The following is a 15,137-nucleotide window of genomic DNA, read 5'->3' as shown; positions in this document are numbered from 1 at the left end:
TAATTCAGCTATATTGAATGGCAATAGGTTCATAACTGGGGACATTAGTATCTCTGATTACTTAGCAAGTACGTGTAAAAAAACCACCAGGGGAGGAGGGAGCAGGATTTGAGGTGATGAGGCTTTCAAAGTCAAACAGAATAGAAGGCATACAATTCTTGTTGTGTGCTCAAACTCAATAAGTAATAGAACATTACAAGGTTTAATATTACAAATTATCCAGCAATCCCTGCTATATACTTAGTGACAAAGGAGCAGGCTCAGCTGTGGAGCCCTCTTCTGTTGAACAGATTGCCTGTACTCACTGTTCAAATCTTAACAATTGCTACTTGGACAAGGTGTAAGCAAGCTCTTTGGACAAGCCTGCAAGAATCATTGATTTCAGAAGAAATAACATTAGATAAAGAGGGAAGAGATCAACTAAAGTCATCATTATTAAACTGCTGACACAAGAAATTCTGCAGATGCTGGAATCTGGAGCAATACACCCTGCCCTTACCCATATCTCCTCCACTTCCCACACATTTGCCCTCTTCCCCCTCCCACCGCCAACATAACAGGGACAGGGTTCCCCTTGTCCTCACCTACCACCCCACGAGCCTCCGCATCCAACACATCATTATCCACAACTTTTGCCACCTCCAATGGGACCCTACCACCAGGCACATCTTCCCCTCACCCCCTCTCTCGGCTTTCCAAAGGGACCACAACTCCCTTGTCCACTCATCCCACCCCACTGATAACCCCCCAGCACTTATGCCTGCAACAGCACCAAGTGCTACACCTGTCCCTATACCTCCTCCCTCACCACCACTCAAGGTCCCAAACAATCTTTCCAGCTGACGCAGCGCTTCACCTGTGAGTCCGGATGTCATTTATTGCATCCAGTGCTCCCAGTGCAGCCTCCTATACATCAGTGAGACCGACGCAGATTGGGAGATTGGGTGCCTGCTTCGTCGAGCACCTTCACTCCATCCGCCGCAACAGCCAGGACCCCCCGGTGGCCACCCACTTCAATTCCACATCCCGTTCCCGTACTGGCATGTCTATCCACGGCCTCCTCTACTGCCACATTGAGGCCAGGTGCAGGTTGGAGGAACAACACCTCATATTCCGCCTTGGGAGTCTCCAACCTGATGGCCTCAACATCGATTTCCCTAACTTCTGGTAACCCCACCCCTTCTTTTACTTCCCCCCCCCCCACTCCTTTTTCTTCCCTTATTCCTATGGCTCCCTTCCCCCACCTTGATGTCCTGCCCATCTCCTCTCCTCCCCCATCTTTATTCCATGGTCCACTGGCCTCTCCTACCGAAGGCAGCCTAAGGGCACGTACCACCAGACTTAAGGACAGCTTCTACCCCACTGTGATAAGACTATTGAACAGTTATCCCTTATACGATGAGATGGACTCTGACCTCACGATCTACCTTGTTGTGACCTTGCACCTTATTGTCTCCCCACACTGCACTTCCTCTGTAGCTGTGACACTTTACTCTGTACTGTTATTGTTTTTACCTGTACTACCTCAATGCACTCTTTACTAACTCAACGTAACCGCACTGTGTAATGAATTGACCTGTACGATCGGTATGCAAGACAAGTTTTTCACTGTACCTCGGTACAAGTGACAATAATAAACCAATATCAATACCGGATTCCTTCTTCTTCAACCCTTGGCCTCTTCTACCTTTCACCTCTCAGCTTATTACATCTTCTCCTGCTCCCCCCACCCACTTCCTTCCCCTTCTCACCAGGACTCGCCTATCACCTGGACTCGCCTATCACCTGCCTGCGTGTGCTCCTTCCCCCATCTTCTTATTCTGGCTTCTGCCTCTTCCTTTCCAGTCCTGATGAAGGGTCTCAGCCTGAAATGTTGACTGTTTATTTCCCTCCATGGATGCTGCCTGACCTGCTGAGTTCCTCCAGCACTTTTTGTGTATTATTAAACTGCTATTAGATAGTCTAGCTACTGATCATGGCTAGCCTGTCTATAAAGTTAACTTCACTGAATTACTGTAAATATCTTATTTTGAGGCTTTGTTTATTAGGGAAACTGGAACAATCTGTAAGAATTAAATTTTATAGAAGAGTTCAGTAGAACTGTTCTTTTCAGAGTAGCAAACAGATAGGGGGCCAGAAGAAGTGGAACAATAATAATGAAAAGTTGCTATGGTGCTTTTAACTTAGCAAAATATCAAAAGGTATTTTTCAGAGTCATTAATCAAAAACTGCTGCTTAGCCAAGCAAAACAATGACCAAAAGCTTGGCCAATGAGGAAGGTTTTTAAAAATTCTTCTAAAAGCAGAAAAGATAGAGAAGCAGGAAGGCTGAGAAGTTTAAGGGGGGGAATTCCAGAGGTTAAAGCCTTGGCAGCTGAAGACATGGCAACAGTTAACATTGGGGATGCTCAAGAAACTGGGAGGGGGAGGAGGGGATGAGGTGCAGTTTTTTTGAGGTTTGTAATGCTGGAGGAGATAGACAGACAGTGATGAGGTCATGGAGAAATTGGAGAATGCAATGAGAATTACAAGGACAAAACAATTGCTTAATCAAAAGCCAATTTGGCCAGCAAAAAAAAACTTATCTTCCTCAAAGAGCAGTGCATGCAGAGTATTTGAATATTTTTAAGGCAGAGGTAGATAGATCGGCAAGGACATGGGTGGATGGGAATGCAGAGCTGTGGTTAAATTCACAACATCAATAATCTTATTGAATGGCTGCTAATTTGTGCGCTTGGTGAGAAAAGATAGCCAAAGATTATATATATGCAAATTTCAGTGGACAAGGTGTAATGGATTGCCTTTGTCATGATCACATAGGATGTCATAGTGCCTTGAACAATGACAAATGACCCACATGCCAAAGAAAATAAGAAAATAAATCTATAGTCTTTGGAGCTTAGAAGAATGAGTGGTGATTATATTGACACACAAGATCCTTGGGGGGGCATCATAGCGCAAACATCAAGGTGTTTTCACTAATGGGAGAATCTCAAACAAAGGGACATAGTTACAAGATTAAGAGATAAGTCATTTAAAACTGAGGTGTATAGGAACACAGAAGGTGGCAAATCACTGAAATTCTCTACCTCAGATGGTTATGGAGTAATTGGAAGTATTTAAAGAGGAAATAGATACATTTTCTGAAAGATCGGGGAATTGAAGTGAGGTGGAGTTGGAACAGAATAGGAGGCAAGGTCTGGGGCAGATCAGCAAAGATCATATTGAATGGCAGGCAGACTTGAGGGGCCAAATGGCTCCTCCTATTTCTTATGCTTCGCAGGACCATGATCAAAGAAAACATGCTAAATAAAGATATCATGGTAGATGATCAATAGCTTAGTCAAACCAGTAGGTTTTAAAGACCACCCTAAAGAAGAAGAGAAATAAAGAGTATTTTTGGAAGCAATTATAGAGTTTATGACCTAGACATTGCTACCAATTGTGAATTGAAAACAAGAATGAGACATACTGGTCAGTGAGCCCAGGAGTAATGACTGAAAGAAACCTGCTAAAAGTTAGGAGACCCAGGTTTATGCTAGTGGAAAATGGGAGGGGAGAGTAGAGGCCAGGAGACAGTTGAGCATAAAAGGCAAAAAATTAATAGATTCAGCATCAAATGATCTGAGGCAGATCACAGGCGGCGATGGAGGTTAACTTTGGGGGATAGAAACAATATGGTGGAATTGTAAACTTAGCTCAAAATCAACAAGGATTCCAAGGTTCTGAACATTACTGTTTAATCTCAGACAGAGGGCAGTGAGAATGATAGAGTCAAAAACTACAAAATGGAATTTGTGAAGACAATGGCTTTGTTTTTTTTACATAGTAACTGGAGCTGAGTGTCATCAGTGTACATGTGCAACCTGATGGATTTTCTGATGATATTACTGAAGGAAAGCATATCCATGAGAAAGTCAACAATGGACTCTTAGGAACAGTATGGAAAGAGAAGCCATTCCAGAGGAACTAGAGAGTACGATATCATCAAGCATGGTGGAAGACTGTAGTTGGATCAAGAAGAATGAAGAGGGATGGTTTAACATGATCACTGTTGTACTAGGATGCATTTGTGACTTTGACCAGGGCTATTTAAGTACTGAACAGAGGGGTTCAATATTGGAGTTGCTACAAATTTGGTTTAAGGATTTGGGAGCCAACAACAAAATCCAAAAATTCTGAACCAGAAAGAGGAATTGGAAATGGAGCAGTAATGTACGAAGGGAGAGAAAACAACCAGTTCAGGACAACAGTAAAGACAAGAAGGAATTGTAAGGAAAGGTTGACTTGGTAGGTTAGGGGAGGAAAATTATGGAGTCAGATGAATTGTTGGTCTCAATCTGAAGGATAAAGAAGACTATAAACTCCCTGTATTTGCACTGGAGGTGAGAGTGGACAAGAGTTAGAGTGCAGTGAAGAAGAAAAGTTCCGGGTTAAATTATTCTGCAAAGATCTTAAAATGGTGACCATTTTTTGTTCAGAACAGCAAATGTCTATAGCATTTTATGTTGTCAAGCCAGATATCGTGGTGATGAATACCCAAATCCACTGTCCATCTTAGAATATACAAGTATCCCTTGTTTTTTTTAGGGAACAAAGAGAGGATTCCAAACCAAAGGAATAACCTGGACAAATGCAACTAATGATTTTTAATGGGAACAAGGGTATCAATTGGTTTAGCATTCCTAACCTAGAGGAGGAAATCAGTGTCCAACCAAGATCTTATCCTTAACCTGTGCTTATACCAATAATTCTCAAACCTATTTTGTCCACAACTTGCAGTTACACACACCAATTTCTTCTCCTCACCTTCCAACAAAACTGTTCAAATAGAAAAAAAACATCCTCAGCAGAAACATTAAAATTCAAGGATATATCCCAGTACCACTGATATATATTGCTTGGTGCAGTCACTTTCAGAGAGTTCTTGAGCCACTCTGGGCATACTTACGCCATTTGTTAATTTTTGACCCGTTGATTTCTCCAGTACTATTTCTTTACCAGTATCAATTCTTTAAGTTCTTCATTCCTACTACATCCAGATTTTTTAATACCTTCTACCATGAATACAAATACAAAATATATGTTTAATATTTGTGATACAGGCAGTCCCCGGGTTACATAAGGGTTCTTCATTTCCTGAGAACTGTCCGTAGACCGATTTGTAAGTCAGAAACAAACAATTTCTCACTGAGGGAAAATACAAATAATAACAGAAATCCACTCATTTGCAGCCTGTCACTGTAGATACGGGCATAAAAGAGCCAGAACGCCAGCAGGGGCAACAAAATTCCAACAAGACATTTCTTTTTACTGGAGCCATAATTTAAACACTTGGATGTTTGCCCATACAGACATTTTCAGCATAAATTATTCAATGTTATTTTAAACTTTTAAGACTCTAAGACAAACATCCATGATCAAAGACAATTGGCAGGTTTGTTTTCATGGACACACTATTTGTCTGTATCTATTTAGAGTTCTTTGGGAGAATTTGCATAAAGATGGATATCCAAAAGTAGGTCTTTTGTAACCCGGAGTGCCCCTGTATTTCTATGTTCTACATTGTAATTACTGCCCCTCAGGGACCCAAATTTACTTCCACAAACTATGTCCTTTTTACCTATGGAATCTTTTACAATTCACTTCAGTTACATTGCTAATTTGTTCTCATTCTACTTTTTCTCCCTTCACCAAGTTTTTGGTCATCCTTCACTGAAATCTCAATCTTCAAATTTACGGCAACATTTTTTGCCTCTTCCTTTAATCCAATATTATCGTTAACTATAGATGAATCTATTTCCCTTATAGGAATAAATTTGTTACAATTATGAATATTTCTTTAAATGTTTGCCATTCATTATCTACCATCATATTTAATATCCAAATCTCTTTATCCAATTCACCTTGCCTATCTGTGCAGTTTGCTTTGATCAGATTTAAGACCCCAGTTTCAGACCTAAATAAATCAACCACAATATAAAATTCTATCATATCATGTTCACACTTTCATATGATTACTAATTTATTAAAATATTAATTAATCCTGATGCTGCAAAAATACTAGTTGGTTATTTGACATTCTGATTTAGAATATAGTCCATGAACCTGTCCTCCACACTCTCAGTGCAAATTTTGCTTGGTTTCAATTTGCCTTGTTACACGTACCTCTAATTTTCTGACTTACAATCTGCTTGATGGTACATTAGGAAGCCATAAACTGCTCCCACTATTCATTAGTCCATATTATTTCTTAGCTCCACTAACCTAATTCTACACCTTGATTTTCAAAGCTATGGTCCTTTTTCACTACTGGCTTTTTCACCATTGATTATCAAGGTTAATTTACTAATCTTCCATTTTACTTAAAAGTGAAGTTTCTTGTTCTACTTAGTTTCCAACCTTGGTCACTCTGCAACCATCTTAATCAAAAATCAAAGGTATTTATTTTGATCTCTGCTACTAATTAATCAATTTTGCTGTGAAGGTTAATCCTAAAGACCTAGTTCCTTCAGCTCTACATTTCCTTCCAAACTAACATTCTATTACCTTCATCATGCTCCCAATCCACCAATTTTTAATCAATGCACCATAGAAAGCATTCTATCTGGATGTATCACAGTTTGGTATAGCAACTGCTTTACCCGTGACTGCAAGAAACTGCAGAGAGTTGTGGACACAGCTCAGTACATCACAGGAACCAGCCTCCCATCGATGGACTCTGTCTATACTTCTTGCTGCCTCGGTAAAGTAGCCAGCATAATCAAAGACTCCACCCACTCTGGACATTCTCTCTTCTCCCCTCTCCCATTGAGCAGAAGATACAAAAGCCTGAAAGCATGTTTCACCAGACTCAAGGACAGCTTCTATCCCACTGTTACAAGACTACTGAACGGTTCCCTAGTACGATAAGTTGGACTCTTGACCTCACAACCTACCTCGTTATGACCTTGCACCTTATTGTCTCCCTACACTGCACTTTATCTGTAACTGTAACACTTTATTCTGCATTCTGTATTGTTTTACCTTGTACTACCTCAATGCATTGTGTAATGAATTGATCTGTACGAACAGTATGCAAACAAGTATTTCAGTGCACCTTGGTAGATGTGACAATAATAAACTAATTTACCAACTATATTACCCAAATTTTTACTCTTCAATACTGCCTTCGAATTTCTTTTACTAGTTTTGAAGTTACCCTTTCCTGAATCTCCTCACCCTCTCACCATAATTGTAAGGGCTCTCTAGTACCCTATTTTGTCAATGCATTGGGATACTAGTCCCAACCCAGATAAAGTGGAGCCCATCCATAAAGAATACCACCATCTTTCCCCAGTATCGATGCCAGTGTCTCATAATGTAACTTTCCAACCCAGACCACTTCCACAGGTGTGCATTTAATCTTCTAGTTTGTTTGTCCACATGCCAATTTTCTGTATTTTAATTTCAACCCTAGCTCTACAGACTTCTTCAGCATAGATCGGTAATGGCTCCTACGTAGAGCAAAACAAATAAATCCACCTTCTCCTGCCCATAAATCTACTCCAGATATGAGCAGTTCTTAATCTTCAGAACATGTGGGTAGTACAACTTTCAGAACTCCTGTTTACACATTCAGAGAATGACATTAAGTCTTGACTATGCGATCCTTCTTTTCACTCCACCCATATGAATGACATCCTGGCTGCCACACTGTTGTAATCCATTTGTTCAACCACCCTGCAGACTTTCCCCCTCTTCTACATAAGAGGTAAAAGTGTGGTATCAGTTAAGGACAAAGGCTAAGGTATTGTTCTTGACCACTAACCAGATCTGTATTTGTTCCTAAACTTAAAAAGTAAAAGGCATAAGCGATTTCAAAAACAAAAGGTCAATAACACAGTAATGGAATAAGCAAAGAAACAAAAAGCTATTTGAAAATTAAAAACTACAAATGCTGGAAATCTGAAATAGATAGAAAATTAACCTGATCAGTTTGAGATGAAGGTTCTTCATCTTGAAACATTACCTCTGTTTCTGTTTCCATAGATATTGTCTGACCTGCTGAGTGTTTTGAGCATTTTCTGTTTTTTTTAGAAAAGATAGATTGAAGGGCCTGTTTCTGTGATGTATGACTTTAACTCTGTGACCTGTGTAATTCACCTGCCATCACCTTGCTTTCCATTATTAATTCCCAGATTCACTTTCTATAGGACCAATGATCAATTTGTTATGATCCCTTGGATTTTTTTTTCTCAGAACATTGGAGAGGAAACAAGGGGATATGCAAGAGCTGTGAAATGCATGTCACAACTGTACTAAATGCCCACAAATGAGGTTATCTATTTGTTATATTAACCTAGCTTTTTTCCCTCTACTGACACTGTGTGATTTGCTGGCCTTCATCCACCCTTGATGCTTAATGGCATTTCCATCACTGAGTCGAAAACCATCTGTACCCTAGGGTTTGGGAGAAGGAGAGTGCCATCATTAATCAGTAACTTAATTTCTAAAACCCCCAAAAGAGTTCCTAAGTTCTATACAGCACAATTCTGAAACATGACAGAATATTCTCTACTTGCCTGGATGAGTTTAGTTCCAAAATGCTCATAAAGCTCAACATCGTACAAAACAAAGCAGCCCACATGATTCGCACCCCATCAACAACCCCAAACTTCCACTGACTCCACCATCATTACTGCATGACTGAGATGTGTACTATCTACAAAATTCACTGCAGTTAATCACCCAGGCTACTCCAACAGCACCTCCCAAAGCTGCAATGTTTCCTACCAAGAACAAGGAAGCAGTCACATGAGAATGCCACAACCAGCCAGTATCCCTGCTGGTCACACACCATCCAGATCTGGAAATATTTCACTATTCACTATTGAATAGTGAATAGTGAATAGTGAAATATTTCACTATTCCCTCATAGTCATGGAATTTCCTCCCCAATAGTGTGGTGGGAATAAATTTTAAAAAATCATCCTTTCTCAATTTCCACCTGCTCCAACAAGATTCCACTACCAGACATATTCCTCTCCCCTCCCTTTTCAATCTTCCTGATCTGCTCTTCTGTATGATGGGGTGCCTACTGCAACCCATCGTATGGCACTTTCCCATGCAAGGCAGATGGTGCAATACTTGTCCTTTCACCTCTTCTCTTCCCGCCATCTAGGGACCCAAATAGTCTTTCCAGGTAAGGCAGCAATTCAGTTGCATTTCTTCCAATCTAGTGTACTGCATTCAGGGTACACAATATGGCCTCCTCTACGCTGGAGAACCTAAGCACAGGTTGAGTAATCACTTTGCAGAGCATCTGCACACAGTCCACAGGAATGTCCCAGAGCTTCCAGTAGCCTGCTGGCACCCACCCCGCTCCCACTCTGACCTCTCTGTCTGTGGGCTCCTGCACTGTTACAATGAGGTCCGATGCAAGCTTGAGGAACAACACCTCATCTTTTATCTGAGCATGTTGTAGCCATCCAAACTCAATATCAAATTCACAAACTTTAGATAACTAGCATTGATTCATCAGATGAGAGAGGACAGTAGATGGTAAATGGGAAGGGATTTCCTTGCCAGACTATACAACATTACTAACACATTGCAAAGTCAAAGAAGCTTACTTGCCCCTTAAGGGCTATGATATTTCACCCTATCACAGATATTTTCTTTATTTCACTCATTGCTCTCCACCATCTTCTCTACTACCTAAACTAATTTGCTTTCTCCCTTTCTTGGTCCTGATGAAGCATCTTTGACTTGAAACGTTAACTGTTTCTCCTTCCATTGATGCTGCCTGACCTGCTGAGATTTCTCAGCATGTTCTGTTTTTATAGTACTGTGAAGTACTGCGATAGTTCAAGGAAGTGGCTCATCACCAAGTTCTCAAAGGCATGAGGATGTGAAATAATTTCTGGCCAGTGATATCCACATCCCAAAGAATGAATAAAAATATTTTTTGCAAAATATAAGAATATGGTTCAAGAAAGATCCATGAAGTTATGTTACAGAACAAAATTGATTTTATTGAATGTTGAACAGTTAGAGAATAAATGCTGTACTCCATATCTTACACTAGCAGTGGGCCAGGTCCCCAGCGGTAATTCCATTCATCCCATTCCCACTCCTTATTTCCCTGTACCTCTGCAACCTATTGTCTCTTGCCATAGCTCCAATCAATTTGATTCTTTTTGCACTAAAGGGTAAAAAAAATTAATAGAGACAAAAATATTACCTTAATATTAACTGCTACAATTTACTGCACAGAGTACAGGACAAGTGTGTTCCAGTAAGAAGGAAGGACAAGGATGGCAAGGTTGGGGAACCCGAGATGACGAGAGAGGTGGTAAATTTAGTTCAGAAGAAAAAGGGAGTGTATGTAAGGTTTAGGAAGCTAAAATCAAACCTTGAGTATTACAAAGAAGCCAGAAAAGAACTCAAGTAGGGAATGAGCAGAGCCAGGAAAAGCCATGAAAAGTCCTTGGTAAGTAGGATTAAAGAGAATCCCAAGGCAGTCCATACATACATCAAGAGCAAGAGGATAACTAGGGAGCAGGTAGGACCACTTAAGGATGAAGGAGGGAACATGTACTTGGAGAAAGAAAATGTGGGACAGGTGCTGACTGAATTCTTTGCATCATTACTTACCAAGTAGAAGGACATGGAGGATAGGGACATCAGTGTGCAGTGTACTAATATGCTAGGGCATTTCGAGATAAAGAAGGATGTAGTGTTAGGTCTCGTAAAGAACATTAAAGTGGATAAGTCCCCAGAGCCTGATGGGATATACCCCAGGTTATTGAGAGGCAAGAGAAGAGATTGCTCGGGCCTTGACCAATATCTTCGTGTCCTCTCTAGCCACAGGCGAGGTCCTAGAGGACTGGCGAGCAGCTAATGTTGTTCCATTATTCAAGGAGGAAAACAAGGATAATCCTGGAAACTACAGACCGGTGAGTCTCATGTCAGTGGTAGGAAAGTTACTGGAGAGGATTCTTAGGGATATGATTTATGAACATTTGGGAAAACCATGGCCTAATTGGGGACAGTCAGCATGGCTTTGTGCGGGACAAGTTGTGTCTTACTAACTTGATTGAGTTTTTTGAGAAGGTGATGAAGATGATTGATGAAGGTAGTGCTGTGGATGTTGTCCACATGGATCTTAGTAAGGTGCTTGACAAGGTCCCTGAAGGAAGGGTCATCCAGAAGATTAAGATGCATGGGATCCACGGTGAATTGGAAGGATGTGGAGGATTTGGAGAGGGTGCAGAAGAGGTTTACCAGGATGCTGCCTGGATTAGAAGGCACATGCTATAAGGAAAGGAAGGACAAACTTGGGTTGTCTTCTCTGGGACTTATTCTGGCTGGAGGTCTGTGACTAGTGGTGTTCTGCAGGGATCTGTACTGGGATCTCTGCTGTTCGTGATATATATATGAAAACATAGATGGGTGTATTAGTAAGTTTGCAGATGATACGAAGATTGGTGGTGGTGTGGATAGTGTAGAAGACTGCCAAAGGATACAGCAGGATGTAGATCAGTTGCAGATATGGGCAGGGAAATGGCAGATGGAGGTTAAACCAGCCAAATGTGAAGTGTTGCACTTTTGGAGATCAAATGTAAAAGGGACAGTACGCTGTTAATGGCAAGACCCTTAACAGTGTTGATGTGCAGGGGCACCTTGGGGTCCAAGTCCATAGCTCCTTGAAAGTGGCCACAAGTTGATAGGGTGGTAAAGGGGATGTATGACATGCTTGCCTTTATTAGTCAAGAATCAAGTTCAAGAGTCAGGAAGTTATGTTGCAGCTTTACAAAATTCTAGTTAGGCCACATCTGGAGTATTGTATTCAATTCTGGACAGCCCAATACAGGAAGGATGTGGAGGCTTTAGAGAAGGTGCAGAAGAGGTATATCAGGATGCTGCCTCTAGTGGAGGCTGAAGGGAGACTCGATAGAGGTATATAACATTGTGAGAGGCATATATAGACAGCCAGTATCTTTTCCCCAAGGTTGAAATGTCCAATACCAGAGGGTATGCATTTAAGGTGAGAGGGGGTAAGCTCAAAGAAGATGTGTAGGGCAAGTTTTTTTTAAACACACAGAGAGTGGTGAGTGCCTGGAATGCACTGCCGTGGGTGGTAGTGGAGGCAAATACGATGAGGCGTTCAAGAGGCTCTTAGATAGGCAAATGAACGTGCAGGAAATGGAGGGGTATGGACATTGTGTAGGCAGAAGGGATTAATATAGTTGGGCATTTGATTACTAATTTAATTAGTTTGGCACAACACCGTGGGCCAAAGGGCCTGTTCCTATGCTGCACTGTTCCACGTGCTATGTTCTAAATAATAAAATCCTGACCTGAAATGTTAATGGCTCCTCCCTGCACATACTGCACTCTGTATTATTACCTTACATGTGTGTCCTCTGTTACTGTCCTGACACTGTAAATGGTAACTTCTTATTTAGCTTATAAATGCCCTAAAAAAATTATGATAACTATTGTTGGATTTTTTTTAACCTTAATTTGTTGCATGATAGTAAATTTGCTGGATAAGAATGTTCCCCCATTCTGTCTGTAAATAAATATGGAAGTTTGTAAAGAACAACTTATCAGAGTCGTTAGCAAGACTGAAACAATGAGATAAAAAGACTGCAGCAGCAAAGGTACAAAAATTATTTAAGGATAGAAACCAGATGTGATGAAAGGCTGTTTTTCAAAGTGAAGGGAAAATTACTGCTATTTTTGAAAAATACTAAAGGCATCCACAATTTCAAATTTGCAGATGACATGAAACTTGGAAGGATAGTAAACAGCAACAAAGACAGAGTGAGATCTTAGATAAACTAGAGGGAAAATGTAGAAGCATAGATGACAAATTTTATTGCAGCTGTGTCAGATGTAATATATTTTAGTAGGAAGAATAAAGAGACGATACATGCTAAAATTTAAATGGTGTAAGAACAGAGACTTGAGGCACTTAGGTGAAATCTGTGAAGTTGACACGACAGCCATTGGTAAAAAAAAGGAAAAACTTCAATGCAATGTGTTGTTAGGATTTCAAATTTGCTACCTAATTGGGTGGTGGATACTGATTCAATACTGACATTCCAAGTGCAAATGGAAACAAGAATGAAGAAGAAAATCTGCATTGATATGAAAAAAGTATAGGGGCGTGGGACCAATTGGATTGTTCTTTGGATGAATTCAATTGTCTCCATCTGTGCTGTGCTATTGTATGATTTCAATTAATGGTTCTAAAATAATAATAGGACAGATTAGTTTCAAAAATGAATTCCAAAAGGATTGTGTAGACATAAATAAATAAGCCACACCAATTAAAATCACTTGTACAAAAATGGAGTAATTAAAACTGACCTTCCAAACAAGCTTGTGTTTCTTTCAGTTTTTCCTTCTGAGCTATTTCCAGAAACTTAGCCAGCTGGTTAAAAGCATATACTTTAATGATGCCAGTAGACGCCTGAAAATTCAGCAAAGGGATTCCATCTATGTTTTCTTTTGATACTAAAGCCCCTTTACTGAAAAGAGAAAAAAAGATGTTAAGTTTTTTTAAAATATGCATTCTGGAACTTTGTTCATCAGACAAAGCAATAATAAGCAGTTATGTTGATGACAGAGAAAGTGCATAATCAGTATTAATATTTTACACAAATCAAACATTTCCAGATAACTGGTGTAATTAGATTGCTAAAATGGTGGGCTGTGAGTTGAGACCAATAAAGACTTAGTTTTCCTGTACTAAAACCCACCATGGTTTTGATCAGTGTTTCCTGTGCCCCTTAGCAGCTGGCTCAGTAGTGATAATGATGTGGGAACAGATCACCTGCCGGAAAAGCATACAAGTGGCAGAATAAAGCAAGCACAAAAAGACTCAATGGGTATAGAAAAGCAATTTGTCCACACGTTCTTAAAGAAACAGTATTCTAATAAAATGAGTGAACTTCATCATTTGTTTTCAAAGTTGTTCAATAAAATTTCCAGATAACAAGACTGGCTCCAATTAGCTACAATGTTGCAGAAAAGAATGAAATGTTATTATAAGCACACAAGAAAAAAGGAGTAGGAGCAGATAACAAGAATCTTTACTCCTGGTCTCAAATCCTCTCATAATAAAACCACCATATCATTTGCCTCCTAATTTTTTGTTGTACTTGCGTCTCGGTTTCAGTGACAAGAACACTTGTCTACACAAGTCCCTTAGCATATTAAAATTACCAAACCTCTTACCATTTAGAAAATTGTTGGCTTTTAAACAGTAATGTACACTACGTATAAACATGACAATTCCTATATTCAGTAACCTGTATATCTTACTTGGTAGTTACTAATAAAGAGAACATTGATTAAAAGTGGCATAGTGGGGCAGCAGTAGTGCTGCTGCTGACAGCTCCAGGAACCCAAGTTCAAACCTGATCTCTGATGCTGTCTGCATGGAGTTTTATTTTACATTCTCCCTGTGACTGCATGGGCTTCCTCTGGGTGCTCTGGTTTCCTCCCACATCCCAGGGGTGTACTGATTAATGGGTTAACTGTAAATTGTCCCTGGTGTAGGTGGGTGGTAGGACAATCAGTGAAAGTTGCTGACCATGTGTGAGAGACAGTACGTGACAGGGAAATAAGTGGGGGCAAAGGATTGATGGGATTGCTTTGAGAGCTGGCATATATTTAAAGGACTGAAGTGGCCAAGAAGGTCAATAAGGGCAGGGCAGTGGATGTCGTCTATATGGACTTCAGTAAGGCCTTTGATAAAGTTCCACATGGTAGGCTGCTTTGGAAGGTTAGATGGCATGGAATTCAGGGAGAGCTGGCTAACTGCATCCACAATTGGCTTGATGGTAGGAAGCAGGGGGTGATGATGGAAGGTTGTTTCTTGGACTGGAGGCCCATGACTAGTGGTGTGCCTCAGGGGTCAGTGTGGGGCCCATTGCTGTTTGTCATCTTTGTCAACGATTTGGATGAAAAAGTACAAGGCATGGTTAGTAAATTTGCAGATGACACTAAAATAGATGGTATCATAGATAGTGAAGAAGATTCATCAAGAATTACAGGGGGATCTTGATCAGCTGGGTAAATGGGCAGTGGAATGGTAAGTGGAGTTTAATTCAGATAAGTGCTGAGTGTTGCATTTTGGAA

At 40.4% G+C, this 15,137-nt stretch overlaps 1 protein-coding gene across 1 annotated transcript in view; it reads right to left on the bottom strand.

Moving 5' to 3' along the window:
• Nucleotides 1-15,137, bottom strand: part of odad2 (outer dynein arm docking complex subunit 2) — a 188,691-nt gene that overhangs the window by 164,030 nt on the left and 9,524 nt on the right. The window contains exon 3 of the mRNA XM_052015638.1: nt 13,362-13,522. Within this exon, the coding sequence (XP_051871598.1) occupies nt 13,362-13,522 (161 nt within the window). The remainder of the gene's footprint in view (nt 1-13,361; nt 13,523-15,137) is intronic.

This window comes from Pristis pectinata, chromosome 5 (genome assembly GCF_009764475.1).
Source record: "Pristis pectinata isolate sPriPec2 chromosome 5, sPriPec2.1.pri, whole genome shotgun sequence".
In the NCBI taxonomy this organism is placed as follows: domain Eukaryota; kingdom Metazoa; phylum Chordata; class Chondrichthyes; order Rhinopristiformes; family Pristidae; genus Pristis; species Pristis pectinata.
This window is presented reverse-complemented; position numbering and strand designations above follow the sequence as displayed.